The 26,512-nt window shown below is 58.8% G+C and overlaps 2 protein-coding genes and 1 long non-coding RNA gene across 11 annotated transcripts in view; 2 read left to right on the top strand and 1 right to left on the bottom strand.

Annotated features, from left to right (window-relative positions):
- ARHGEF7 (Rho guanine nucleotide exchange factor 7) overlaps positions 1–6,505 on the top strand; it is a 101,493-nt gene extending 94,988 nt beyond the window's left edge. For 8 of the 9 annotated variants that reach the window (XM_018056342.1, XM_018056338.1, XM_018056348.1 and 5 more), the window contains 3 exons: positions 3,031–3,130; positions 3,316–3,370; positions 4,216–6,505. In XM_018056342.1, coding sequence (XP_017911831.1) covers positions 3,031–3,130; positions 3,316–3,370; positions 4,216–4,338 — 278 coding nt within the window. In that variant the 3' untranslated portion in view covers positions 4,339–6,505. The other variant, XM_018056339.1, reaches the window with a different exon arrangement.
- On the top strand, positions 11,897–21,865 carry TEX29 (testis expressed 29). The gene is made up of 6 exons (XM_018056337.1): positions 11,897–11,983; positions 12,064–12,158; positions 13,478–13,588; positions 20,004–20,073; positions 20,826–20,989; positions 21,689–21,865. Exons 2-6 carry the CDS (start codon positions 12,101–12,103, stop codon positions 21,727–21,729), a joined length of 444 nt encoding a protein of 147 aa, XP_017911826.1. The 5' UTR covers positions 11,897–11,983; positions 12,064–12,100; the 3' UTR covers positions 21,730–21,865.
- LOC108637285 lies at positions 23,714–25,423 on the bottom strand. Its single transcript, XR_001918922.1, has 2 exons — positions 25,267–25,423; positions 23,714–24,067 (listed from the first exon to the last, which is right to left on the bottom strand). It is a non-coding gene; the product is annotated as an uncharacterized LOC108637285 (long non-coding RNA).

The following is a 26,512-nucleotide window of genomic DNA, read 5'->3' as shown; positions in this document are numbered from 1 at the left end:
TACTTTCTAGAGCTTTGTTCTCATAGAAACAGTCGACTGACTTAGAAACTTGGCTGGAGAATATTCTTTTGTTGTTTGCTGAAAGACTTGCAATTTTTTTTCAGTTGTTTCACAAAAGTATGTTGAAACTAGGCAGCCTGAGGAGTTCTGTGCAGGCTGATGAACAGTCTTCACTTATAAGCCTCCTGGCTCACCGGCACATCCTCAGTAGCGTTTCTCATGTCGGCATGTTTCAGGAATCCAGCCGTCGACACTTCCTGTCCGTCACGTAGCTTCACCTGCTCTCGCGTGCTTTCAGCGTGTTTGCCAAAATGAGGACGGTGTCCTTCTTGCACGTGCAGCTCTTGGATCAGGTCTCACAGTCACCTCACATCGTGGAGTGTGTGGTTACGATGTCATCTGGTAGAAGACACCTGTCAAAGTGGCCTCTGCAGAGGTGGTGGGTCTCGTTCTCTTTTTGCGGCTGATGGAGTTGAGGCTCCGAGCTTTGGTGTCAGGCCTGAGTTTCCCGAGGCCCGCAGCCCCAGCCCCTGCACAGCCCTGCTCCTCAGAGTGGACACCACTGCCCCCTCCATTGCGCTTCTGTTCTGTGTATCATTTGAAGACTTCATTGCTGCAAACGCGTAACGTAAATAGGTTGCCTAGGCTTCGAAGCTAGAAGATGCAAAAATAATTGAGAAATAAACGTAGAATTTAATCTTCCTAAGGCACTTACATGAAAAAACATGTTCAGCCTGTGGTCTCATTAGCTAGTTTGGGTGAAGAAACATGTTACAGGCTGCCCGTGACCGGTCCACCCTGGTGGCCCTTGGCCTGACAGTGGCACACAGCTTCCAGGGCGGAGCAGGTAACAGTGGGGACCCCCGGGGGTGCCAGGGTCCCAGGTCGCCCACCTGCTTCTGTTTACAGGGAAACTAAGTGGAGCCCTTTGCTCCCTGACGTGTGGTCCACACAGCAGAGTCCTTAGGAATACTTGTCTGTTTTCAGGGGAAATAGCACGCTGTCCCTCCTCCCAGCAGGAACATGGCCAACGCTGGCGTTGGTGTCGGAAGTTTGGGTGCCTGGCCCTTCAGATTCTTAATCCGGCGGCCTCTGTGCCTCTCAGTTGTGTTTCCCGAGTGCGTGTCTTCCCTGAGCGGTACTTCCGCACGTGGCCCAGACATCCCAGAAGTGTGTGCTGAGAAAGGCCTGGAAGACCGTGGCCGCGGCCCCGCATGAGGCCCCTGGAGCCGGTCATCGTCATCAGCAGGACGAAGCCTTTCAGGACGTGTCCCTCTCCGGGCCCAGGGCTTGGAGGACCTGAAAAGCCTGCAGGTCGGTCGCTGTGCCAGGCCGGGTGTGAGCTGGGCGCTGCCCGCCCCCCATGCCTCCCGCAGCCTTGGAGCCGTCACCACAGGACCCGCGTCTCGGTGTGAGCACAAGTCACTAGTGGAGGGTCGTCTGTGAACAGCAGCTGACAAGTTCAAGCCACAGGCAGGGGCTCGTACAGACATGCTCCAGCACAGCAGCTCCTTCTGGCCATGGCAGGGCTGCGAGTAGTCCCCGTGGTTACGACACCGATGTCCTAGGACACGTAGACACCGTGCCTCGGCTGGCGTAGGAGACCGTCTGTCGGGACGTTGGCGCTGTGACGTGCTGTGCCCCCCTGGGCTGGGCGGCCTCCCTCTCAGGCCAGATGCTACTCTTTAGCTCGGCCTCCCTGTCTGCGGGACGGGGCTAGAGCCGGGCTTTGCAGACGCCCCGCACGGTGGCCATCGGGGTCACCCAGCCCGGTGAACCAGACCCTCCTCCCTGTCGCCAGCCGCCCTGGGAGTGAAGGGGGCACTTGGTGCCCGCATCAGGAGCGTCGACAGCTGCCACAGGCCCTGTTCTTTCAGAGGAGGGTGAGCTTGTGGTGAGAGGCTGGTTGGAACCGTTAAGTCCCGTCCTGAAAGCGTGTGTTGTACTGAATGCTCCTGCCACGTGAGGATGCCCGGGGCCCTCGTCCAGTGTGACGGACCTTTGGGAAGGCGAACCGAGGGTAAAGCAGAGAAGACGAGGTCGGGCGGGCCAAAGCGCCGTCTCCGTGGTTAAAGCGTGTGCACCAAACAGCCAGGTGGATGGTATCAGCGAGAAAGCTGCGTTTATCCCAGCAACCACCAGCAGGGGCTGCGGCGGGCCGCGTCCTTCCTCGGATGCATCTGACGTCATTTTCAAAACTCGGAATGGTGCACGTCAGTGCTGTATAGCTCTTTAAAAAGGTGGTTTTCTTCCTTGCACCCTTAAATGAGGCTTAATTCTCGTTAATTTCTGAAGACCCTGTTTTGCAGTAACGGTTTCTCTGGCCACTGTCCCGGGTAAGCTTTTGTGCTGGGTCTTGGTTAAATGACATAAATATCCCTCTAATATTGTAAACAGTGTTCCTCCTTTTGGAAAAATGTTTATATTCCAGGGACTGTAAATACAGTTTTCATAAGAGGATCAGTAATAAACTTTTTCTTAACCATGTGCTATAACACTTTTAGCTGTTGCTCTGGAGTTAAATGTTTTAAGGACCAGTTCACTGACTTGATAAATATTGGAATATGTCTTCTTTGTGATCTGATGGTTCTTCCTAAGCTTCCTGGAATAAAATGGCACAAAATTTGATTGATTTGAATATCCCCCTGTAGTTGATTATTTCCTCCAAAATGCCCAAGTCGATGTGGTCAGAATCTTCAACTTACGTGTTGAAAATTTTTTTAAAAGATCGATAATCCAGATTCAGAAACTGAAGCTCAATAAATTGGAAAAAAAAAAAAAAAGACTAATGTTTCCTTTGCCCTGTCATGCTATGGGCTTGAAGGGAGGCTTGGCTTCAGTCTACAGAGGGGGAGGGAGTTGGTAAAGGCTACCCATCCCCATTTTGTCTAGAGTACGTATTTCTTAACATACTGGAACTAACACCTGGAATCTGATACCAGTGATCAAGCAGTGTTGTGCAGTCAAGTCCTTTTAGCTCTGCTGTGGCATTGACCTGTGGGTTTCTTTTTTTTTTTTTAATGATGACAGGTTCACGCAAAGAATCTGCTCCACAAGTTTTGCTTCCAGAAGAAGAGAAAATTATAGTTGAAGAGACTAAAAGTAATGGTCAGACAGTGATAGAAGAAAAGTAAGCTGTGTCTCAGTGTTTTAAAGTGTCTGTGGTGGGGGGGGGGGGGCTTCCTGGCTGAGGTCCACACCCCGTGCGTGGAATCGGGCCTTACTGGAGCTGGGCCGAGGGGGGCGGGCACGGGGTGAAGTGGGGTGAAGTGGGGTGCTCGCGACCCTCGCTCACGGTGCCCCCTCTCTGTCTAGGAGTCTCGTCGACACCGTGTACGCGCTAAAAGATGAAGTCCAGGAGCTACGACAGGTGAGTTGCCATCTGTCTGTAATCATTTTAACGGGGCCGACGAGGGAACCACGGTGTTAGACCTGAAGCCAGCTGTCCACAAGCACCGTGAGGCCGGAGCAGGAGCCTCCTCTCGGGGTCTGGATCTCAGCAGCAGACCAGCAGTGGGTCTGTGAACGTGAGCCGCGGGAGGCGCGTCTTCAAGGCGACTTGTTAAGCACTCTCTCCACCGCGCTGGTGTTGGGCGCCAGCAGGGGCTGTTCTCTGTCACCAGGTGCCGTGCATGGTCCAGGTTCTTGAGAAGACCCATAAAAAAGCCAGTTAGACTGGGCTGCCTCGCCGAGCAGACTGGTGTGAGCTGCATCGTGTCGGTGGCTCCCGTGTGCGAGACGCAGCTCATGGCCGGCCTGGGCTGGATGGACGGCAGGGGACCGGCCACGCACCCAGAGCTGCCCCCTGCTGGCTGCCGGCCGCTCTGCCCGCCCAGGGGCGGTGCTGGCATCGGCCACAGTGGGGGTGACGGGGCCCCTGACTCAGCGGCCTCTGTGCCCCCTTCTTGGTGCCGTGGAGACTGTCGCAGGCATGGGAGACCAGGAGGGACGTGAGCCCTGCTGGTTCCTTTGGGTCACTCCCACTCTTCGTTTTGTAGATTCTGTGGTTCATAGTCGTGAGTGCTGGGCCTGCTCCGTTTGTGGGCTGTCCCGGTGCCGGGAGCCGCCCTGCGTCTGAGACCCTCGGGGGCCCCATCAGCCTCTCCCCTGGCCGCAGCGCAGGGCGGGCTCCTTCAGCGGGGGCCCATCTCCTTGGGGAGGGGTCCCCTTTGGTGCCAATGGTGGTTAATCCCCTGCGGTCGTCTTCACCCGCAGGACAACAAGAAGATGAAGAAGTCTCTGGAGGAGGAGCAGAGAGCTCGCAGAGACCTGGAGAAGCTGGTGAGGAAGGTTCTCAAGAACATGAACGACCCTGCTTGGGACGAGACGAACCTCTGAGGGGTGTCCCGGTGCTCCGTCAGGCCGCTTCCAAGGCTGAGCCGGAGCCCCGCGCGGAGCATGGCGCTGCAGCCCCGCCCCCGACGCTCAGGCTGCTGGCGGGGCCATGCGTGCAGACTGCCGCCGGGCGGCCGTGAGCTCCAGGCCGAGCCCAGGCCGCGTCCCCCCACACCCAGTAGCTCGTCCCGCAGTGAGCGCAGTGGCGGCGTCTGGACTCGCGGGCTCCGAGTGAATGCCTGTCAGTGTCCTGTGGACGTTCCCTGGAAACGTCACGCTCTGAACGCACACGGAGGGGCTTCCGTCTGGGCTGGCTGCTGGGCCGCAGTCCCTTTGCACTCACCTCTCTGCTCCTGCGCCCTGGGGCTCAAGCTCACTGCTCGTGGGGACGGGAGGCTGCAGACCCACAGGTGTCTCTGGGGGTGCCTGCTGTGCTGAGGCTCTCCAGAAACACCGCTCGCAGTGTCTGCCTGCGGGGCCTGTAGACCGCAGGGGCCCCGTCTACGCCCCCAGGCTCCCGGTCAAGCAGGGTCGCAGTCCGTGTGCAGCACTGGGCTGAACCCGGGGCCTCGCCTTGGCCCCGAACCCGAGAACCACGTCTGCTGCCCCCGGGCCCCGTGACAGCTGGGCGCACGCCCGCCCCTGTGAGCACGTGCATGGCAGAGGGTGCCTGGCTGGGGCTGGCCTGGTAACTCGGCCAGGTGCACCGTCCCGTTCTCCCAGAAGGAGCAGCTCCCTGAAGCCTGTAAATAAAGTGTGTTATTTATTGCACGTCGCTGCAGCCCATGAGGACGTGCTGCCGGGCGCAGGTGGCCTCTGCGTGAGGCCGCTCTGACCCCAACACCTGCCATCCCGTCGGGTGCGCGGGCAGGCCTTCCGTGCTTGCTGAGGAGGCAGCGTCTGCACTGTTTCTGCACGAATCGAGCAGTAGAACACACCCAAGACTCCCCAAGAAGGGGGTGTCAAGATGAGGGCCCCCACCCCACGCTGAGTCCAGCTGGCAGGGCCCATAGGAGGGGGCCTGTCCTCAGGCCCGGAGCCCCGCCCAGGGTCCAGCCAGTTCACGGGACCTGCTCCTCCGCCCTGCTCTTCTGAAGAGGTCGTTTGTAAAGTGAGGTGAACTTGTAGAGGACTAGTGTCGTGTCCTTAAAAGCCCAAACCCCAGCCCCTGGATCAGGGGTGTCTCGGAAATGCCTGCGTGGCGTCAGACGTGACTGTGACCTGCGCTCCTCTGTCTGCATCGGCCGGACGCCCCCGAGCTGGAGCAGCTGCTGGTCTGGGTGCCCGTGGCCCCGCCCTCAGCCTCCCCTGCTCCGGGGTGGGGAGGGGGGGTGTGGGGGGGAGGGGGCAGGGGGGAGGGTGTCTGGGGCCTTCGGCCTGGACCGTGTAACGAGAACTGCCGACTCCTTGTGTTTAGCGTTTTATTTTCTTCGTTAGTGGCAGGGCTGGGAAGATGGCCCATGGAGTGTTTGGTGAGCCCCGTTTTCGCAGGAGGCCCTTTGGTGAGGCATGAGACCTTGTAGTGGGAAATAGCCAATCGCGTGCTGAAGTTTGCTGTCACGCGCAAATTCTAACTCAGGAACCGCATCCTCGCCTGACTCTCCAGCACTCTGTGGTGGGCAGTGCTGCCCGCACCCTGACGGGGTGCCTGCAGAGCCTGCCTTAACTGCTGACTTGAGCATCGAGGGTTGCACGTGTATTCTCAACCCTCCTCCCGGCGGGTGGCCATTGACACGCTTGTGTGACGCATCCTTCCTGGGTCCCAGGGTTTTTCCTGAGCTTTCGAGGGAGCAGAGACGATGCATCTGAGTGGTTCTTCCTACAGACCTGCGCTGTTGTCAGTGGAGGGGATGTCAGGAAGGGGCTGTCTGCCTGTTGGAGTCGCCTCTGCCTCACTTTCCACGGTGGAGGAGACGGAGCCACGTCCTCGCCCGGGCGGAAGGGGACGCACCGGAGCCGTCGAGGAGGCGTGCTCTGCAGCAGGTTGAGCCGTCGTCGAGAACTCCCCACGGGCCCCCGGTGCCTGCGCCCGTGTTTCCGTAGGACGTGCAGGGGCCCCTTTCACAGCTGTGCTGGTGCTCCGTGGACGCCCCCCTGGTGTCCTGGTCTTGACTACTCACGCTCTGTTGTAATTACCATTAAACTGACTATTTTTCTTATGTTACAAACATGTCACTTTATTGTTTGTGATTTTTTTTTTTTTTTTTTTTGGCATATGTGTGTGTTACCTTTATCCTTCTGAATTTTTTTTTTTTTTTTTTGTATTTTAAAATTCTGGTGTGAATTTTTGATGCTGGAAAATATCACATTTATGTTTAAAATCTAGACTCTGGGAATATTTGAAGATAAGTTAGGAAACAAAGCTTGAGAGAAGGGCTTCCCAGGTGGCAGTGGGGGTAGAGAACCTGCCTTCCAACACAGGAGACGTAAGAGAGGCAGGCTCCATCCTGGGTCGGGAAGATCCCCTGGAGGAGGGAATGGCAACCCACTCCAGTGTTCTTGCCTGGAGAATCCCATGGACGGAGGAGCCTGGCGGGCTACGGTCCTTGGGGTCACAGAGTCGGATACGACTGAATCGATTTAGCACGCGTGAAAAATGAGAACAAGTCTGGGGGAAGGACAGACTGCCGTCTGGGGGCCGAAGGCTCTCACCCCAGGAGGTCCAGGTCGACCCCGAGTGGGGCTTGGTGGAGGGCAGACGCCTTTCCCTGGGCCCCGTGGGCCCCTCAGAGCGGCGTGGCAGGAGGAGATGGCCTCGCCCCTCCCTCCACTCCGTCCTGGTGGAGGCAGGTGTTGGGGAGTAACCAGGCCAGGTTGGGGGCAGCGTTCCCAGGACATCTGCCCCGCTTCCCCGGAGCTTCCGCCACAGAGGACGGAGCTGACGGCGTGGTCAGGGTCGCGGCCCGGGGCTCCGTGTTCAGGACGTGTCCCGTCAGATGGCCCGGGCGCCCCTGTCATCATCTCTGGGTCAGACCGTAGGGAGGCACGTGGCAGTGCGTCTGCCCTCTGGAAGGCTTCCTCGAGTGCAGGTGGTACCAGCACGCCTCTGGCTCAGTTTTAAAATTTTTCTATTTGGCCACACCATGCTGTGTGTGGGCGCTTAGTTCCCTGACCAGGGATTGAACCTGGTTACTCCCCAGCAAAACGGATGACGGCGCTGGTTTCCTGAGGCCGCTGTGGCAGGGGTGGTGAACTGGGTGGGCTCTGATAGCAGAGCCTCATCTCGGGGCCCTGAGGCCTGAAGTCGGGAGCCCACGTGGTGGTGGCCTGTCCCTCTGGGGGCCCTGGCCCTGGGGGTCCCCTCCCGGCCCCCGTGGTGGCACGTCCCGGGGCCTTGGGCTCAGCCTCTGTTGGCGTGTGTCCGTTTGTCCACCCTGAGCCCTCCGCCTGTGGTTCTGCTTCCTCTCCCTGGAGGGACGCCTGTCCCATTGGGTTAGACTTCAAACCGATGGCGTCTGCAGAGGCCCAGCTTCACTTGGGGATATGTGCACGGGTGCTCGGGGTCAGGACTGGAACGGACTTGCCGGGAGATAGTTAGACCTGTCCCAGGGGGGATGTGGACTCAGCTCCAGCGCTGGCCTGTCCCCCCGCTGGCCTGGGGCACCTCCCCTCGCAGAGGCCACTTGCGTGTGGCTAGGTTCCCAGCTAACCACCGTCCCCTCCCTGGCACTGACTGGGGAGGAGCGTCTTCTGTTTGAGAGAAGCCAGGGCAGCTCCCACGGGAAGACCTCTGGGTCCAGGACAGACCACGTCTTCTCGGCTAAAATCGCGTCACCAGGGAAAAGGCTCGGCCAATAATAGGAGATGCCAGCCCAGGCCCCTGCGAGCTCCCCGTGGGCCCCTGCAGGCCAGCCTGGCCGGTCAGCAAAGTGGGCAACAGACCCTGGGCTTCCTGGGCACAGAGGGGATGGTCCGTCTGCTCTTTTTGGGTCCTGCCAGCGCTGTGATGACCCGGGCCCCCGCCCCACCCACCTGAGCCAGCACTTCAGCCCTGCCCTGGGTGTCTGTCCTGAGCGCCCTCACCTCCCCGGTTTCCCTGTGCTGACCCAGCCCTCGCACGGCCGCACGTGACCTTCCCCACTGCTTCCCTGGAAGCTGGTCCATCAATGAACGTGAACCTGCTGCACGGTGATGTGAAGTCAGTTCCCAGGAGGGTACCTGGCTACCAACACTCCTGGCAGCAACGTGAACTGGGGCGGCCGTTCTGGGGACAGCCTGGCCGCTCCTCAGAAGCTGAGCCTGGAGCCACTGCCTAACCCAGGGAGGCCGTGGCTGGGGCTGTGTCCGAGGGAGGTGGGAACCCATGTGCACACAAAATCCGTACGTGGACGTCCACAGTGGTGTTACACGTAGTGGCCGAAGAAGTGGGACAGCCCAGACGTCCGTCAGAGGACGGACGGGTCAGCAAGACGTCCGCCACGTGGAGGGCTGTCCTGGAGCCGTGAAGGGGGTTGGTCTGGCACCCACACCCCCCAGATGCATCCTGAACACAGCAGGCGGGAGACACCAGACTGAGGTCTACGTGTTGTGAGATTCCACGGACAGGACATGTCCAGAGGTGAATTCAGGCTCAGGGTGGCTTAGAGACCCCTCTGTGCCGGGAGCCAGCGTGAGGAATCCCGCCTGTGGCAACGGTCATGAGGAGGGAAGCCCAACAAAACACAAAGGCGTGGCCTGGCTTCAGGGGTTCCCCGAGTTTTCCTGAGCATGTACCCCCAAAACCAGAGTCGGCCTGATTTTATTGTACTGTGCTTTTCCACTCTTCTGACACTCTCTGGAAAAAGCTACCTCAGGGCTTCAGTCTTCAGCATTTGAAAGGGATGTTTCAGCTAAAACCCCCTCTGATGGCTCCCTAACTTGCCTAACAGGTTCCCCAGGACTTTTTACAACTTGTGAATTGTTTACAGCCCCTCAACCCCAAGAGGCACAAAGCTTAAAGCATCTTAAAGATACAGAGCCTTTTCTAAAAAGCAAAAAATCATATTGGTGATGAGTTTTCACTGTTGACTCAATGATTGCTGCCAGGCCTCCATATTCTTTATCTTTTAGGCACCTGAAGGATATTAATGTAATTGGGATATAGAAAAAGGAATATAGTAGTTTTGATGTCAACAACACTAGACTTTTGAGTTAATTACTTTTCTTTGTTATAAATCACTGTACTCCTTTTATTTGTTATAAATTGTTGTATCTTTGCTATGTAAGAATGTAACTATTTAGTGCTTTCTGAGAGTGGCACCAGACTTTGGGAAGAACAACATAAATAAGTCTTCTGGTTGACAAACCCTTATCAGAAAAATAGGCTGTAAAATGCTAATTGGCTCTCTGGCCGGAAGACGATGTAAATCACCTAAGACTTGTGTATACAACTAGGTGTGCAGAGAGAAAGCCTGGTTTTGATAAGAGTCAGGGCTGCTGACGCTGCATAATTTTATATTATCCATTGATCTCTATGTACAAAGAAAGGTATGAAAGGCCTTCCTAGACAACAGAGGCCGGGCCAGTCGCTGGACTGGTTTCCCCGTGTCTCCTCTTTACTCTATTTTCTGGCCGAACTCCCATCTGGGGCGTGGAGGCTCGCCATGTCTACTTACTTGCCCCGGCTTCTAAGATCCACACGAGAGGGGGCCCAAGGTGGGGCACCCCCCGCTATTCAGGAGGACGCTGGTGGCCTAACGTAGATGGTGCAAGCTCCTCGTCTGAAGCTTTATTGGCTTTCCACATAAACCAAGTTATTCAGCCTCTTTTCTCCACTTAATTTTCCTACTACACTATTTCTTCCTAATCTTATCTTATATTTCTAATTAAATAAATAAGTTTTTCCTCGCCCATGCCGTCCTCGAATTACCCTGGATCCACCGGGGCTGGACCCCAGCACCTCTGGGAGGGTGGGGTGTCTGCTCACAGTGCTGGGGGGTCTACCTGGGCTGATGGTGGGCTGTGGACCCTGGACCATACACTCCAGACAGCTAAGCTACACCCAGTGGACGGCAGCGCGGCCCCGGGCGCTGCTGGACAGAGGGGACTGCCTGGCCCCGGGCGCTGCTGGACGCCCGGCCTGACCCTCCGAGCCCCTGGACGTGGGCTTGTTATGGGGCACCCAGCACGGGACAGTCCGTGCCTGTGTGTGTATCATCACCTTGTTTTCAGGTGAGGAAACCGGGGCGAGAGAGGCTGGGTCTCATGGTCGGGGGGCGGGAGAGCAAAGCCTCTTCATCTCGCAGGAGCTGGGGCGAGCTTGGTGCCCCGCCAAGCGCTGGTCAAGGTGGCCCTGCCCCAGAGGCCCTGAGCCGGCCCCGGCCGACTGACTGCCTGCTCCCCTCCCTGGGGCTCCCCGCTCCTCGTCACATCCGGCTCTGACCTCCAGTGACCTCAGCTTCCTTGGACTCAGCACCTGCTCCCCTCGGGCCGCGGCTCCCAGCGTGAGCCTCCCTTCCACCGTCAGCCTGCCTTCCTGCTGCCTCCTTTTCTCACACTCTGGGCTGGAGCTGCTCTGTCCCCTCCTCCCCTGGATCCTGACACCCCCTCTCCCGCCCGCAACCCCTGTCCCCACGCACCAAGGCCGCTCCATCCAGGGCCCGCCCTGCAGCCTCGAGGAGACCACAGACCTGGCCGGATGGCACCTGTGCTGGCCTGCCTGTCCACTTGGAGCCCAGGGCCCACCCCTCCAGCCTGGTTTCCCCTCCTGCCAAGTCCAGTCGGGCTACCAGTCACTGACTGTAATTAAAACAGCAGGAAACGCGTTCGGCCATAGCCCTCGTTTACTTTTCCCTGGGTGATTGCGTTGTCCCCGGCTGACTCTTGCCTCCTGGCGGCCCTTCAGGACGACGCTGTGAAAACAGAGCTCACTCTCTGCTCTGCACAGACCCTGTTCTGTTGCCTGGCTTCACACCTGCGGTGTGAAGGCTGAAGCCCCCACGTGACCTGCTTGATCTCTGGGCTCCTCGTCTGCCGCCCTTGGACAGCCTGGAGATCCAGCCAGTCCATCCTAAAGGAGGTCAGTCCTGGGTGTTCACTGGAAGGAATGATGTTGAAGCTGACGCTCCAGTACTTTGGCCATCTGATGTGAAGAGCTGACTCATTGGAAAAGACCCGGATGCTGGGGGAAATTGAGGGCAGGAGGAGAAGGGGACGACAGAGGAGGAGATGGTTGGATGGCATCACCGACTCAATGGGCATGAGTTTGAGTAAACTCCGGGAGTTGGTGACGGACAGGGAGGCCTGGCGTGCTGTGGTTCACAGGGTCCCAAAGAGCCAGACAGGACTGAGCGGCTGAACTGAACTGCGTGCTGTCCACAGGCACGCGGGGTCCTCCAGGGCTCTCAGCTTCCCCAAGCCTGCCTCACCCCAGGGCCTCGGGGCCTTAGTCTTGCCGGACCGATTCTGCAGAGGAGACTGGCAGGGCAGCAGGACCGGCGTCGTGCAGGCAGGGGCTCGGGGTGGGGTCCCCAGCCGCTTCCGCCCTGCGCAGCCTCTGTGTGACGTCACGGGGCCTGTGTGACGTCACAGCTGGCAGGCGGGCCTGCCCTGGCCGGGAGCCGTGGTGGGTGGGGCGCTGGCCAGTCCCTCGCTTGGTCCGAGAGCTGCTGTGCACGTGGAGCCTGTCGTGAGGCACGTGGCTGGGGCTCGGCCGGGATATGCCTGCCAGGTGTGGCCAGGCCCCCGCTGGCCGCCCCCATCCTGAGCCAGCCACGCTGGAGCCCCTAGCTGACCAGTTCTCTCCCCCAGGTTCCCGTGACCCCTCGGCCCTCCTTCGGCTGCTATAATGAGATATGCGCCCGAGTTGAAGAAGTCCCCCTCGCACCTCCTGAAGAAGTTTGCAGGTGACTGGCTAGGCTGCAGGGGCGGCAAGTGGCCCAGCCCGGGGTGGGCGGGGGCTGGGCGTCCCCAACGATGGGGGACACACGGACAGCGAGGGGCCTTTGCAACCGCGCCCGCACCGCTCCCCTCTCCATCGAGTGACTCGCCCCAGTGTGCCCAGGGACCTGGGAGCCCGGCCTCCACACCGGGAGGGCGGGGTGCTCCTGAGCCAGAGGGCGGGGCCGCGGGCCGAGGTGGGGTCAGAGAGGCTCCCAAGGCAGGAAGGCCGTGTCAGAGCGGGCGTGGTCCCCAAGCCCTTGCTTCACCGCCTGGAGACTGGACATAAAGGAGACCCCTAAGATGGCTTACACGTGGTTTCCCAGGGATGTCCCGAGTGGGCTTCCCCCGCAGGAGGCCCTCTGCCTGGGACCCGGGTACCCTGATACCCTCCTGCACCTGGGCTGTTCAGGGAGCCCTCCTCCCCCATCTGTTTGAGGAGCCTGCCCCCAACCTGGGTCTGTCTGGGGAGCCTGATCCCCCCATTTGTCTGGGGAGCCTGTCCCTGGGGAGCCTTCCCCCACCCGGTCTGTCTAGGGAGCCTGCCCCCCAGGTCTGTCTGGGGAGCCCATCCCCCAACCTCTGTCTGGGGAGCCCACCCCCTCACCCCCTTCCCTTCTATATGGGGAGCCGCCTCACCCCCGTCTGTCTGGGCAGCCCTGATGCAGGCCCGCAGGACGTAAGTGGCTCTCACACCCGAGGCACGTCGGGTTCTGGACTCGTTCTAAGCCCGGGTTTCACCTCTGGGAACCAGGATGCAGGCCTCCTGATTGCAGGAGCCAGACCCGGGGAGGGCGGGGAGGGGACCAGTGGGGCGGCTGCAGCCCTTGAGGGTCCTGCCCGTCTGTGCAGCCCACGCCGACCTGGGCCCTGAGCTCTGTCCTTCTCAGCAGACTTCTAAATTCTGAAATGACCCACGGCATCATCATTTTCACACACCCTGTGCTTAAACCTGACTTGGTAACACTTCCTGCCCCAGCTCCCGGGCACTGACGGTGTCAGACCTTTATTTCCCGGTCTCTCTGTGGAGCGTGGAGCCTGGAGAGGTCTTGCCGAGATGCATTAGTCCTTTAGTCACTGGAGGACCCCGCGTTATCCTGTGCAATTAACTTGACGCTAATTTGTTCAGAAATTGCATTCTTTGCAGATCGGACTTGCAGAGTGAGGTCTGTGTGACGCGCAGTGAAGACCGTAGCAAAACCCACCGCGCGTCCCTGCCCTGCACTCCTCCGAGTCCGCAGGGGCCGCAGACTCGGGGTGACGCCTCCATGCGTCTGCTTTGCAGTGTGTGACATCCCGCTGTATGACATATGCGACTACAACGTCAGCAGGGATCGCTGCAAGGAGCTTGGCTGCTGCTTCTATAAAGGCATCTGCTATGAGAAGGCCGTGCCCAGTGAGTGTGCCCCCGCGGGCCGGGTCAGCACAGCCCCTGCACAGCCCCGCGGGCCAGGACAGCACAGCCCCCGCGGCCCGGGACAGCACAGCCCTGTGGGCCTGGGACCGCCTGCCCCCTCGCCTGGGTCCTCCTTGCAGGATGGGCCTCCTTCCACCTCCCCTCCTTCCATATCACCCTGCTTGGTGCCACCCAGAAAAGAGGGCTTGGAGGGGCTGGCTAGGGGCCCAGCCACAGAGAACGTTCGCTGCCCGGAGGGTGTGCGTGCTATTGCAGAGGCTTCTTTGAGCTCCCTCCATTGGGAGCGTAGAGGGCTGAGCTGGACCCACCGGGTCCACAGAAAGAGCTGGCTCGGGCTGGGGGCCCTGGCACCATGTGCAGGGACACACCTGACCCGGCGGGGTTGGGGCCACAAGGGCCCAGGACGGGCCGCCGTCAGGGGTCAGAATAAGACGTCAACCGGACATAATTCTGCTCCCCATCCTGAGCCTGGGGACGAACCTGGGGGTCAGGATGAGACTGGCAGGGATGCCCAGGAGGGGCGGGGGCCTGAGCCGGGGAGTGGCCGCACCCCCTAGGCCAGGCAGTGGGGGGGGCGCACCGAGAAGAAGGACTGGGGGGGGTGCCTGAAGCAGGGTTGGGGGTGGGGAGGAGGAGGCGAGCCACAATGCGTGGATCCCAAGGGACGCTGCAATGGTGCTTCCTGGATTTTCCACCTCTGGGCTCGTCTGGGTTAGTGTCTCCAAGCCCTCAAGCTCCACTTGGTGGTAGATGCATTTTCCTAGCCTGTATACCTCCCTTTTAGAAGCAGGGGTGAAGGCTTGAGGACTTTGGGGAAGGGCACATGGTCTCGGGAGCAGGCAGTTTGCAGGAGGCCTCACCGGATGCAGGGAAGAGCCCCTGGCATTGGCTTCGGACCCTCAACAGCTTGGACACTTTGGGAAATGTGTCTCGGGTCCTCGCCCCCCAGGGGCATGCTGCGCTCTGCGGCCAGCCAGGTCTCCTCTGCAGTCCCGGGGGGCTCAGCCCCCCACCCTGAAGACCTGCCTTCTTGTTCCTGGAGCTGGGAAGTCAGACACACTGCCCCGCGGGGCAGGCAATCCCACTCAAAACGTCACTCCAGCACCTTCAAGAAAGTGATGTTCCGGGCAAAACCATTCAAGAAGCTAAAGCATTGGCGAGATTTGGGTTCAGTCAAATGGGGAGCAGTGTCTTCCCTTGGGGTGAAGATTTGGTATTTAGGGCAAAAGAGGAGTCAGTTCAGCTCAAAAAAGAGGCAGAAAAGAGGCTGCATATTTGGGACACTCCATTGGAAAAGACCCTGATGCTGGGAAAGATTGAAGGCAGAAGGAGAAGGGGGCGACAGAGGCTGAGGTGGTTGGATGGCATCACCGGCATGATGGACATGAATGAGCCTGAGTGAACTCTGGGAGCTGGTGATGGACAGGGAGGCCTGGTGTGTTGCAGTCCACGGCGTCACAGAGTTGGACACGACTGGACATGGTGTCCCATGGATCTCTGAGGCTCTGTGAATTTTTCCTGACTCCGTTTCTCTCCGATACTCAGACCGCATGCTCTCGGTGGACGTATCTTTGGCTTTGCTGATTCTTTTGTGGCTCAAATCAACCGGTTTGCTCCTCTGGTGAGACTCTCATTTCCAGGATTATACTTTCAACCTAAGAATTTCTATTTGGGTCTTTTTTAAATTAAATAATCTATTTTTATTGGTGAGATATCATTCTCATACTCTGTTCTTCAGACATGGCTTCCTTTAGTTCTCTGAGCCTGTTTAAGATAAAGTCTCTGCCCAGTAAATCTAATATCTGGGCTTCCCGAGAGACCATTTCTATTGATGGCCTTTTTCATATCATGTACAATGGTCATATTTTCTTGTTACTTTGCAGGTATCATATCCTTTGTTGTTGTGGTTGAAAACCAGACATTTAAATTATATAATGTGGCGACTCTGAAAACCAGTTTCTCCTGCCTCCTAAAGCTCTCGCTGGGGCCGGGTCATTGTTTACCAATGACTTTTCTAAGTGGATTCTGTAGCATCTGTCTTCTTTGCAGTGTGTGCTCACTGAAGGCTCTGCTTTGGTTAGCCTAGTGGTCAGCTTGTGTCTGGACAGAAACCTCTGTAGACGCCCGGAGGTCATCTCCCAGTCTCCACCAAAGGCCCTGTGTGTGGGCTGGGACCCTGCGTCACCCAGGTGGTCCCCAGCTCTGCCTTAGTCTCCACTTCCTGCTTGCTCGGAACCTGAAGGTCAGCCAGCAGGGTGAGCCTGGGACCGCTGCTCTCCTAGGGATTCTCCCTGCCTTCCAAGGGCTACATCGCAGCTCTTCAAGTCTCCCTGGAGATGGACCGTTCCCCAGGCTTTCCCTCGAAGCTTTCTGATCAGCCTGATGTTTGCCCTGAGCTGCTTCAACCACTTCAGCCGTTGTGATGTCAACGATTGCCTCTGATTGTTTCCAGCCGACCGTAATTCGCTGCTTTTTGCGTGTTTCATCCTCTTGTTGCCATTTTGCGGTTTTAGTGGTTGGACGCGTCTCACTATTTGGAGAGCAGCCAGTCTGGCTCACTTCATCTCCATCATGGAGTTTCTCTTCCTAGAGGACTCTGGTGTCCTAAGCACATATACAGCTTAGTTTTTCTGAGACATGTACTGTGGGAAACTCCTAAAAGCAGGAAACTTTCACATCCAAAGGGTAGTGGGTTTGCTCTTCAATCTTCTATATATAAAGACGCAAAAGACATGAAATTCCCAGGTCAAGTCACAGGACAGGCCACTGCTTTTGCTGTGCAGCCGCTCAGTCCTGTCTGACTCCTTGTGACCCCATGGGCTGCAGCACGCCAGGCCTCCCTATCCTTCACCAACTCCTGGAGTTTATTCAAACTCATGTCCATTGAGTTGGTGATGCCATCCAACCATCTCCTCCTCTGTCGTCCCCTTCTCCTCCTGCCTTCAATCTTTCCCAGCATCACATCATCACTGTGGCCATTAATTATCCCTGTTTGCTCACATCCTAATGAAATGGAGCCCTAACAGCGTAAAGCAGTGACATGGGTCCTCCCAGGAGGAATGCAGCCAGTGAGAGGAGGGAAACTCAAGCTGATGCTTTTTCTTCTTTCGTCTGTTCCGTCCCTGAGCATCTTCTCATCAGAGTTTCGTGGTGGGAGCTGGCCATTTGTAAATGTTTGTATTTGAGACATCATGTAAATTAGTACCATCACCTTATGCCTATCACTTATTTGAAAAATAAGCCTTATTCTTTTTTTGCACCTAAATTATTAGTGTCCCTAAGGAACCTAGAAAAGAACACAAACCCAGGAATTTTCTGTCCTTGAAGAGGGCTCATTGTTCTACAAGTGGGTATGTCATTTTTGCCTGGAGGTGAGGACTGAGCCTCTCTCCATCCTTTCAGTCATGTGGGCTGGGCCTTTTCTTCCGACTTCCCTCGTGTTTGCAAGCGTGGCCCATCTGTGGGCAGAGTCTGGGCAGTGAGCCCTGCACTGGGCTCTCGCTGTGTCCTCAGTATTTTTCGTGAACGTGAAGCTTTGTGCTGTAAGTTGTAGTGTTCCGTGACAGGGTATTATGAGCCCTTTGTGCTCATAATTCTGTGTTATGAAAACCTTTCACCAGCTTCTTAAATTGGCTGGTTTGAAGTGCACTTTGTGCTATGGCGTAATCTGTATTATTAAGAACGCGAACGTGGGGAATTAGCATTAGATCTTTGAGGAAGAAATGGGATTCAAAGAGAATGACTTGCTTTCAGTCCTCAGCCTTGAGTCTCGGGCGCACTATTTAACCTGTCATTTTTTCCCCCTAAATGTGTGACTTCAGTTTCTTCATGGGACGTGCTGAGACAATTTCAAAACTTTTGTTTAACTATCTGGGGGAGGCTTTGCCAAGATATTTTTTCCATTGCTTCTGTTTCTGAGTGATCAATCATAATATGTGTTACATGATAAATCGCACAGATTGCTTGCCACTGATGGTTGCTGGCTAGAGCTTGTGCAGAGGGAACCGCTGAGATTTAGTCTCAGCCTTCAGGAGCTTGACCTCAAGAAAGGAAAGCTCTTGCGCCAAGATACAGAAGATACAATTGACAGTTGAAAACTGAATCACCAACTAGATCCATGTGTCTCTCTAACAGGGGTCCACTCACATTTAGGTTCTGAATTTCTCTCAGAAACCAGGACACAAATAGATTTTCAATTTCTTTCATGAAACGGAACACAAATCACACTAAGGAAGAGCTGCTCCTTGGAATGCAAGAATGTGTGGGCTGCCTTCTCCTCCCTGGGGGATGGTGGTTTTTTGTGACCCCGTGGACTGTAGCCCACCAGGCTCTTCTGTCCATGGGATTCTCCAGGCAAGAACACTGGAGTGTGTGTTGCCATTTCCTTCTCCAGGGGATCTTCCTGGCCCAGGGATTGAACCTGGGTCTCCTGCACAACAGGCAGATTCTTTGCTATCTGAGTCCCCAGGGGCTTCCTCTTGTCGCTCGGAAGCTCCCAGTTCACTCTTAGACTTGGTTCAATTCCGTTCATTCAACGTTGTTTAAAGCGCGTTGACTGCACTGAGGTCTAGGAACGGCCCCACATTAGTTATCTTTCACCAGGTGATGAATTACCCAAGCTTAATGGCTTTAAGCAGTGACTCAGAGGCTTGGCTGGGTGGTTTGGGCTCAGGTGGCTCACGAGACCACAGTCAAGCTTTCGGGAGGTGGTGGTCGTCTGAGGCCAGCCCGGGGCTGGACGAGCTGCTTTGAGGCTCTCAGCTTGCTGCGGGTCAGCAGTGGGTGCGCACAGAAGCCTGCTCCGTGCCACAGGTCGGCTCGCAGCTGTGAGATGCTGTGAGATGCTCTTCCCCGGGGCCAGCGGCTGGACTGTGAGCTGGGCCGCAGCTGCAGTGACCCTGACCTTGGAGGTCGCGTCCCCCTGCAATGCCCAGTTCAGAGGTCACCGCGGGAGTGTCTATACCACTGCGTTCACTCCGGGGGTGAGAAACGCGAGGCAGGTTATCACAGTCCTGGAGGTGAGGAGGTGAGCCCAGGGGAGCGCCTTTCCATGGCCAAGGCATCGGGGACAGGAAGAAGCCAACTGCCAGGAGGCGCCTCCAGCAAGAAGCTCCCAGCTGGACATGGTCCCAGGGCGGCGGCTGCCCCCAGGCACCCCCATGGCCTCTGCCTGTGAACTCGCTCGTGAGAGCCTGCCCACGCTCAGCTCCTGCTCACCGCGCTGTGTGGCATCGCCTCTTTCCGTTTCCTGACTCAAGCCCCACATCCGGGACCCTGCGGCCCCAGGGAACCACCAGCGAGGACGCCGTCTGATGATGCTATGACTGGGTCAGGGGCAGACGGCTCAGAGGGAGGAGGAAGCAAGGGGACTGAAGAGGTCATGTCACTCGTCGGGTTGGCATTCGCCAGCTGGCCGCTCCCTCGCTTGGAGAAAGGGGGAAAGCGTCGGCGAGGAGGCCATCTGAGCACACTGATGGCCCAGCCGGGGTCAGGCCTCGCTCCTTAAAATCCTGGCCCGAGCCTCACGAGAACGCGGGGACAGAACCAGGGGGAGATGGTCCGAGTGCCTCCACGCGGAGCTCCTGGGCCCCAGGGACATGGGTCCTGCCCTTCAGTCGTCCGAGTCCCGAGCTGGCTGGCGGAAGGAGGCCCAGTGTCAGTCTGTAGGGAAGGCTGGCCCCCTGGACCCACCTGTGAGCCTGGGCGCTGCGAGGGCCCCCGAGGTGGAGGACTACCCCCTGCCCCAGAAGGCCTGGGGGTTGCCCAACTCTGCCCTCCCTCTCCCTCCCAGGAGTGGACAGAGGCTGAGAGTTCACACCTGTGAGGGGCGCTCCTGCACAGGGACACTCGGGGGGCCCGGTTGCCCTGAGTCACCTTGTGAGGCCCTGGGCCTTCCTTTGGGGGCTAGTCCAGAGAAGGTGGGAGCCACGGGGGGCAGCAGCCGCCCCTCGTGGATAAAGGAGCGCCCGGCCCATGAAATTTGCAGTCAGACCTGTGGAATTTGTCACCTGAAAGTGCCTCCTAGTGTCTTGGGACAACTGACCTGCGTATTGAGGGGCCATTTCCAGGGAGGCCAGGGCAGGGGGCGGCCCAGGTCCCAGGAGGCTGGGTGCTGCTGATGCTGGAGGACAATGGACAGAATGTTTGGACAGACATCCAGACAGATGGACGGCCCTCCCCATCACTGTCCTCAGGACAGTTCTCGGCGGCCCCCATGAGGGCCCGCTCGGGTCCCTGGACTCGTTTCTGGGGGAGGAAGGTGCAGAGGCCGTATCCCAGGGCTGAGCCGGGCGAGGGCGTGGCCGGCGGCGGGCGGGGGGCGTGGCCGGCGGCGGGAAGCAGGCGGCTTTGGGGAGACGCTGGCCCGCAGTGACGCCCAGGAACTGTTTTCCAGCTTACGTGCAGGTGTTTTCTGCCCTGATCGTGATCATCGCCGGGGCCTTTGTCATCACCATCATTTACAGGTCAGCGCTTTCCTTCTCTGAACGTCACCTGCGGGCTCGAGGGGACAGGAGCAGGGTGCTGTGGGCAGGCGGCTCCCAGCCTTGCTGCGGTGCGGGCGACGAGGAGGGCCGTCTGTGGGCAGGAGCCGGCCAGGGTGCGCGCTTTCCTGCCCAGCAGCCTCAGGGCGGATGCCAGGGGCGCTGAAGGACACTGCTGCCAGCCTGGATCCTCGCGTCTCAGCCTCACGGCCAGCAGGCCCCGGTCTGCAGGCCGCCAGGCTGCACCCTCGGCCTGCAGCCGTCCCCTGGCAGGCGTGTGCTCAGGCCCGCGTCTGGGGTGCATGTTAGTGGTCAGGACATGCCCGCCAGGCCCCACAGCTGCCCGTGGTCCACAGGCAGGGCCGGACTGCAGCTTGCACTCGGGGTCCCAGCCCCTGTCTCATGAATGAAAGCCCGTGAGGCTGATTGAACCACTCTGTCCAACGGTGAGGCAAAAGCATGTTCCTCCTCCAAGTGGAGCCAGGTGGCACCTCTGTGGCCCGGCCTGGCCGTGACTGTGGGCCACGCACACCCGCCCTGCTCCCTGTGTGTCTGGGAGCCTGGGTGGCACTCACCCGGTGAGCCTGGAGCTCGTGTGAAACAAAGCTGAGGCGACAGAGCGTTTCTCTTTCAAACCCGAGGGCAGGGTCGCAAACGCTGTGATGCTGCGGTTGCGTCCCAGCGCAAGGCCGGGTGGCCCCTCGGGTCCCCATCCTTCTCTCTCTGCTCATCAGAGTCATCCAGGAGAGCCGGAGAGAAAAGGAAGTCCCCACGGAGGCGCCTGTGTCGGCCAAGTCCAGCGTCCAGGTGGAGACACAGCCCCCCAGCAACGTGGGGGCTGGCTCGCAGGCCCCAAGTATGGAGATGCCGCAGTCCCAGGAGGGCGGCACAGAGGACGGTAAGCCCGCCGAGAGCAGCACTGCTAGAGACCCTCGGCCTCCACCCCGGCCCCCGTGTGTGCTGCTCGCCTGCTAGTCTGAACAGAAGCGAGATTTGTCTTGTCTGACCAGCAGGGTGGGCTTTCGAGGTGGGCTCCGCCGGAGGCATGGCTTCTGTCCACAGTGTCCTCCCTTTCCTGCCCCCCAGGCCTGGCAGGCGGCGGGCGCGGGGCAGCGGGGTGGCCTCTCTTGGGCGCTGGCTGAAGCCGGTAGGCTCAGAGCATCACCGCCGGGACGCGTCCTGCCGGCGCGGGTTCCCTAGCAGGCGGGCGGCTTTGGCCGGAGCCCCCGGCAGGTTCGAGGAGGTGCGGCAGCGGTGACTAGCTGTCCCGGGCCGTGGTCGGTGGGAGTCAGCCTCGGGCCCTCACCGTCCCAAGGGGCAGCGAGCGGCCTGCCCGGCCGTCCTCCGGGACCTGGCTGCAGCCCTGGGCGCCTGCCGGCTTGGCGCTGCCCCCCCGCAGGGCTGCTCCCCGGGGGCTGCAGCGGCTCCAGCCCCAATCAGCGGAGAGACCCGGCGGGGGAGGCAGAGACCCAGCCGCCCAGCGTGCTTCTGCGTGAATTGCGTCCCTGCAGCTGTGTCCACAGGCCCTGGAGGGTCTCCCCCTGGGGTGGCCAAGAGTCCCACTCTAAACCCACTTCTGTTTTATCTTTAAATCCAGCGAGTCTGGTAATAACAGAGGAGGAGGAAACAGAGGACTGAGGCGCGAGACAGAGGCTGAGTGATGACGAGAAGAACTCTGACCGCGGTGGGGCGGCCGGGGAATGGCCGTCGAAATATTTTGTGGAGTGACCACCGGTGAGAGAAAAAAACGGTATTTTGAAATGCTTGTGGTCTGTGTTGGGTCCCCGAAGCTTGTTTTCCCGCCTCAGGAGGGAGCAACCCCTGAGCTGAGACCGGGCCCCAGGAGCTTGCATTCTCGACGCTTGGCTTGTTCCAACCTGGGCCAGGCAGCCCATGGCGCCGGCTCACCCCACCCAGGGTGGGCTGCAGGCTCGGGACGGGTGGTCACTCAAACAGGCTGGGAGGTCAGGCCTGGCCCATTTTACGTCTCAGCTGGAGGGGCCGCTGGGTGTCGGGAATCAGTCATATGTTATTCTGGATGTTTCTGGATGAGATTGCTGGGTGGGGGAGGTGGACTGAGGGGACCACAGCCCCTCCCTAGTGAGGGTGAGGGTGTAGGTGTCTCTCAGTCGTGTCCGACTCTTTGCAACCCCGCGGACTGCTCCTCTGTCCATGGGATTCTCCAGGCCAGAATACTGGAGTCGGGTGCCATTCCTTTCTTCAGAGGATCTTCCCGATTCAGGGATGGGACCTGGGTCTCCCGCATGGTGGGCAGATTCTTTCCCTGGGTGGGCCTCTGCAGTCCGTCCTGAACAGAAGGAAGAAGGAATAGGCCGGCCTTCCCATTGAGGGAATTCCTCATGCCCTCCCTGACCACCTTTGAACCGAGACACCATCTTTCTCCTGCTTTGGAGTTGAGCTGAGACGGCTCCGCCCGGGGCTCGGGCCTGATGGACGCAGCCTGGCGCGGGCGGCACAGACTCTGCTGGGCCAGGGCTGCCTGCTCGTCTCAGGACTTGTCGGCCCCCAGTTCCTGTGAGTCAGTCAGTCGGTCGGTCTCGGGCTGATTCTGTTCCTCTGGGGAACCTGATCAGGACCCACCTGGGTAGTAGAGAACTTGGCCTCAGCCCAGAGAGACCTGGTGCCTGGGAGGTCCCTGCTGAGCCGAGTGTCCCAAGTATAGGCGTGTCTTGTGACGGGGAGAGGGCAATGGGGCTGTCACACCCACACGGTGACTCGGGTGGGGGACTGGCCACACAGAGAGACCAGCGCTGGATCTCAGCCTGACCTCTGGGAGAACAGAGGGCTGGAGATCGGGGATCGACTCAGTCACGTCTGTGATGACGCCATCGCACACACTAGGAGGTTGAGGCTGAGGCTGAGCCAAGCGCCCCGGGCAGGGACCCCATCGACGGGGCAGGGGGTGAGGTGTCCTGAGGCCAGGGCCACGCCACCTGTGGACACTCCCAGCCCATCTCGTGTGCGTGCCTTGGCTAGAAAGGAAGAGATGTGTCCATTTGTTTTCATGAACCTGTGATCGTGGGAGTCATGCTTCCCTGAGCTCTGTGACTTGTTCTAGCAGGTTGTGGGCCACGAAGGGCGCTCGTGAAGCCCCCCGAGGGTGCAGCCAGCCAGCCTGGAGCACAGGTGCTCCGGGGACCCTGGGGTGATGGCCGGCGTTGGAGGGGATGGCTGGTCCCTCCGGTTGTGCGGTGTGGCCACCCTTTCCTCACCATAGCGACCTCCCTGGGTGGGAGGTGGGCTCAGCTCTGCTCTCCACTGGGGTCAGGAGGATGCCCACCCCCGGCGGGGCAGGGGGAGGGCAGGCCCGCTCTGTGAATGCACAGAATGCGGGGCCTTGGCTGCGGATTGGGTGGAGGGGGTACCAGCCCTGGTCTCGGGGTGTCTGAGGGAAAGCAGCCATCCTGCAGAGAGCCACCGCTCTAGAAGGCTGGCAAGAGCCGTGCCCTATTTTGCATCCTGAATCTCGGGACTGTGTGTTCTCCACGGCTGTCCACTGCCCCTCCTCAGCGAGATAGCCCTCATCACAAGGAACAATCCGCTTCCGTAACCGGCCCATCCACACACTGATAGGTTATGTAACAGTTCTCATTGTCCTCACTGTCTAAGAATAAAAACACTTTATTCTGCAAGTAAGGCGGCGTACTCTATAATCTGATCTTTTGATGAAGCAAAGAAAAGCTGGTTTATTTTTAGATAATGAACGTGCTGATAAGTCCTAATTTGGCTCCAGCGCCTGTAAGAGCCCGACGCAGTCAGCCTGCGCCCCCTTCTCTGCGGGCACGGGCGTGGCTGTTCCACCCGCCGGCACGTGGCAGCTTTCTGGGTCCGATCCACACAGAGGCTGCTGTCAGTTCTCCACAAAGAAGAGAATTCAAGTCAGAGTGTTTTCTTCAGCTCAAAACTCTCTTCCCTCCCGTGATGACTTCCAGTCTGGCTTTTCTTGTGCTTGTCTCTAGGTTGCAAGCAAGTGGGTTTTAAAAATGAATCCTCATCTCTCATCTCCATAGTGTGGTTTTGGGAATTAAGAGGGGGGTTGGTTGCTAGAGGTAAAGAACCTGCCTCGCAATGCAGGAGACATAAGAGATGCAGGTTCGATCCCTGGGTCAGGAAGATGCCCTGGAGGAGGGCATGGCAACCCACTCCAGGATTCTTGCCTGGAGAATCCCGTGGACAGAGAAGCCTGGTGGGCCACAGTCCCTGGGGTCACAGAGCCAGACATAACTCAAGTATCTGAGCATTCATGCACTCACTTAGGATAAAGGTCACTCTGAGAGCAGAGGGCTCTGTGCCCCCTCCGCGTGGTGAAAGTGTGAACATGACCGTGAAGTCGCTCAGTCGTGTGTCTGCAGCCCCATGGCCCGTAGCCCTCCAGGCTCCTGTCCATGGGATTCTCCGGGCAAGAGTACTGGAGTGGGTTGCCTTTCCCTTCTCCAGGGGATCTTCCCGACCCAGGGATCGAACCCAGGTCTCCTGCATTGCGGGCAGATTCTTTACCCTTTGAGCCACGAGGGAAGCGCTAATACTGGACAGAGTAGCCGTTCCTTTCTCCAGGGGAGTCTTCGCGACCAGAGAATAGAACCCTGGTCTCTTGCAATGCAGGCGGATTCTTTACCAGCTGAGCCACCTGGGACGTGGGGGCCTCTTCCTTCTGGAGCCTGGCTGGCGCCCTGGGAGAGGCGTCGTGTCTCCAGGTTACCGACGCGTCTGGACATGGAGAGGGACCAGAGCAAGAGGCTGAGGCTTGGACGCTCAGCGTGGGCCTGCTGGCACGGGGTGTCTGGGGCATCACAGGGGCAGCAGGCGAGGCTGTGGAGATGCCTGGGCGGGTGGGAGCCCCGTCTGTCCCGACAGCCCCGGCAGAGTTTTTCATCCTGTCTGGGGGCAGCATGGAAATCAGTCCTTTCTGTTGAATGAAGGATTTGGCTTCCACGAAGCGTCCGCATGTGCCAGGCTCTCGGTGAGATGGAGGGAAACCCAGAGCTCCCCCGGGGATGCCGGGGCGGGACGCGGCGCCCGGGGGCACAGCGGTGGCGGTGCCGCCGCTAACTCCCGCGGGAAACGCCCTGCCCAGCGGGGCGGCAGGCCGGGCAGGGGCAGGAGGACGGCCCGCGGGCGCCCACGGCGAGCCCAGGACGGTAACGAGGGACTCACTTGGAGGACGGGGTGCGGTTAGGGGCCTTGAGGTCGGGAGGAGGTCCTGCGTGTCCACGCGGGTCCTGAGAAGCGGGCGCTCTCCGGGTGGGGTCAGAGGGCGGCGCCCCTCGAGGAAGGGCGCTGAGTCTGACGTGCGCTGGAGCGGCGGGGGCGCGGCGCCGCCGGAAGCCGGAAGCGGGAGGGCCCGCCCCTTCCGGCGCCGCGGGAGCGGCCCGAGATGCCCGCGCCCTGGCCGGCGAGGCTCGTGCTGGACCTCTGGCCTCGCGCCGTCAGAGGGCCTGTGAGGAGACGGGGCCCCTGCGCTTTCGCCGTCTCGGCCCCTGGGTGCCCGTGTGCGCCGCCGGGGAGCGTCAGAGACGCAGGCCCCTGTGCCGGCGCCGCCCGTGCGTGTGAGGGCAGAGCTGGCCCTGCTGGGGCCCCGCGGGCAGGGCGGGGAGGGGCGCAGGCGGGTGGGCCCGGCTCAGCTCGTCTCCCCCGGGCCGCGAGGCCCCTTCAGCCAGAGCCTCCTCGGACGTCCCTAAGGGACCACGAGAGAGGCTCTCTTGAAGATGACAGGCCAGCTACCAAAGAGTGTGCCTCCTCCGTGTTCATCTGGTGATTCCTCACGACCACATGCAGGCTGCGTGGAGCGGGGCCGGGTCTCATCACACCACCTCTCCCAGGAGTCACCTTTGAGCGGCCCCGTGACTGCTGTCTGTTACCATTAACCACTTAGGATGATACCTCCCAGGCGTGTCCGTTTCATGTTCCTCTCTCCTCCTTCTTAGTATTTTGTGTATAAGTACTCTGAAATTAGGTAAGTGTCCTCATTAAAATTCCCATTTATATATTCATTCGTTCACCCATCTCCACATGAACTCATGGTGCGATTGTTTAAAGGGCTGCGCTCTCTTACTGTATAGGCCCCATAGTTAGAGCTGTGGTTTCTCCAGTAGTCATGTACAGATGTGAGAGCTGGATTATAAAGAAAGCTGAGTGCTGAAGTATTGACGCTTTTGAACTGTGGTGTTGGAGAAGACCCTTCAGAGTTCCTTGGACTGCAAGGAGATCCATCCATCCATCCAACCAGTCCATCCTAAAGGAGATCAGTCCTGAATATTTGTTGGAAGGATTGATGCTGAAGCTGAAACTGCAATACTTTGGCCACGTGAAGAGAAGAGCCAGCTCATTTAAAAAGACCCTGATGCTTGGAAAGATTGAAGGAGAAAGGGACAACAGAGAATGAGATGGTTGGAGGGTATCA

Source organism: Capra hircus, chromosome 12 (assembly GCF_001704415.2).
Source record: "Capra hircus breed San Clemente chromosome 12, ASM170441v1, whole genome shotgun sequence".
Classification (NCBI taxonomy): domain Eukaryota; kingdom Metazoa; phylum Chordata; class Mammalia; order Artiodactyla; family Bovidae; genus Capra; species Capra hircus.
The sequence above is the reverse complement of the archived record's forward strand: the minus strand, read 5'-3'. Positions and strand labels throughout refer to the sequence as shown.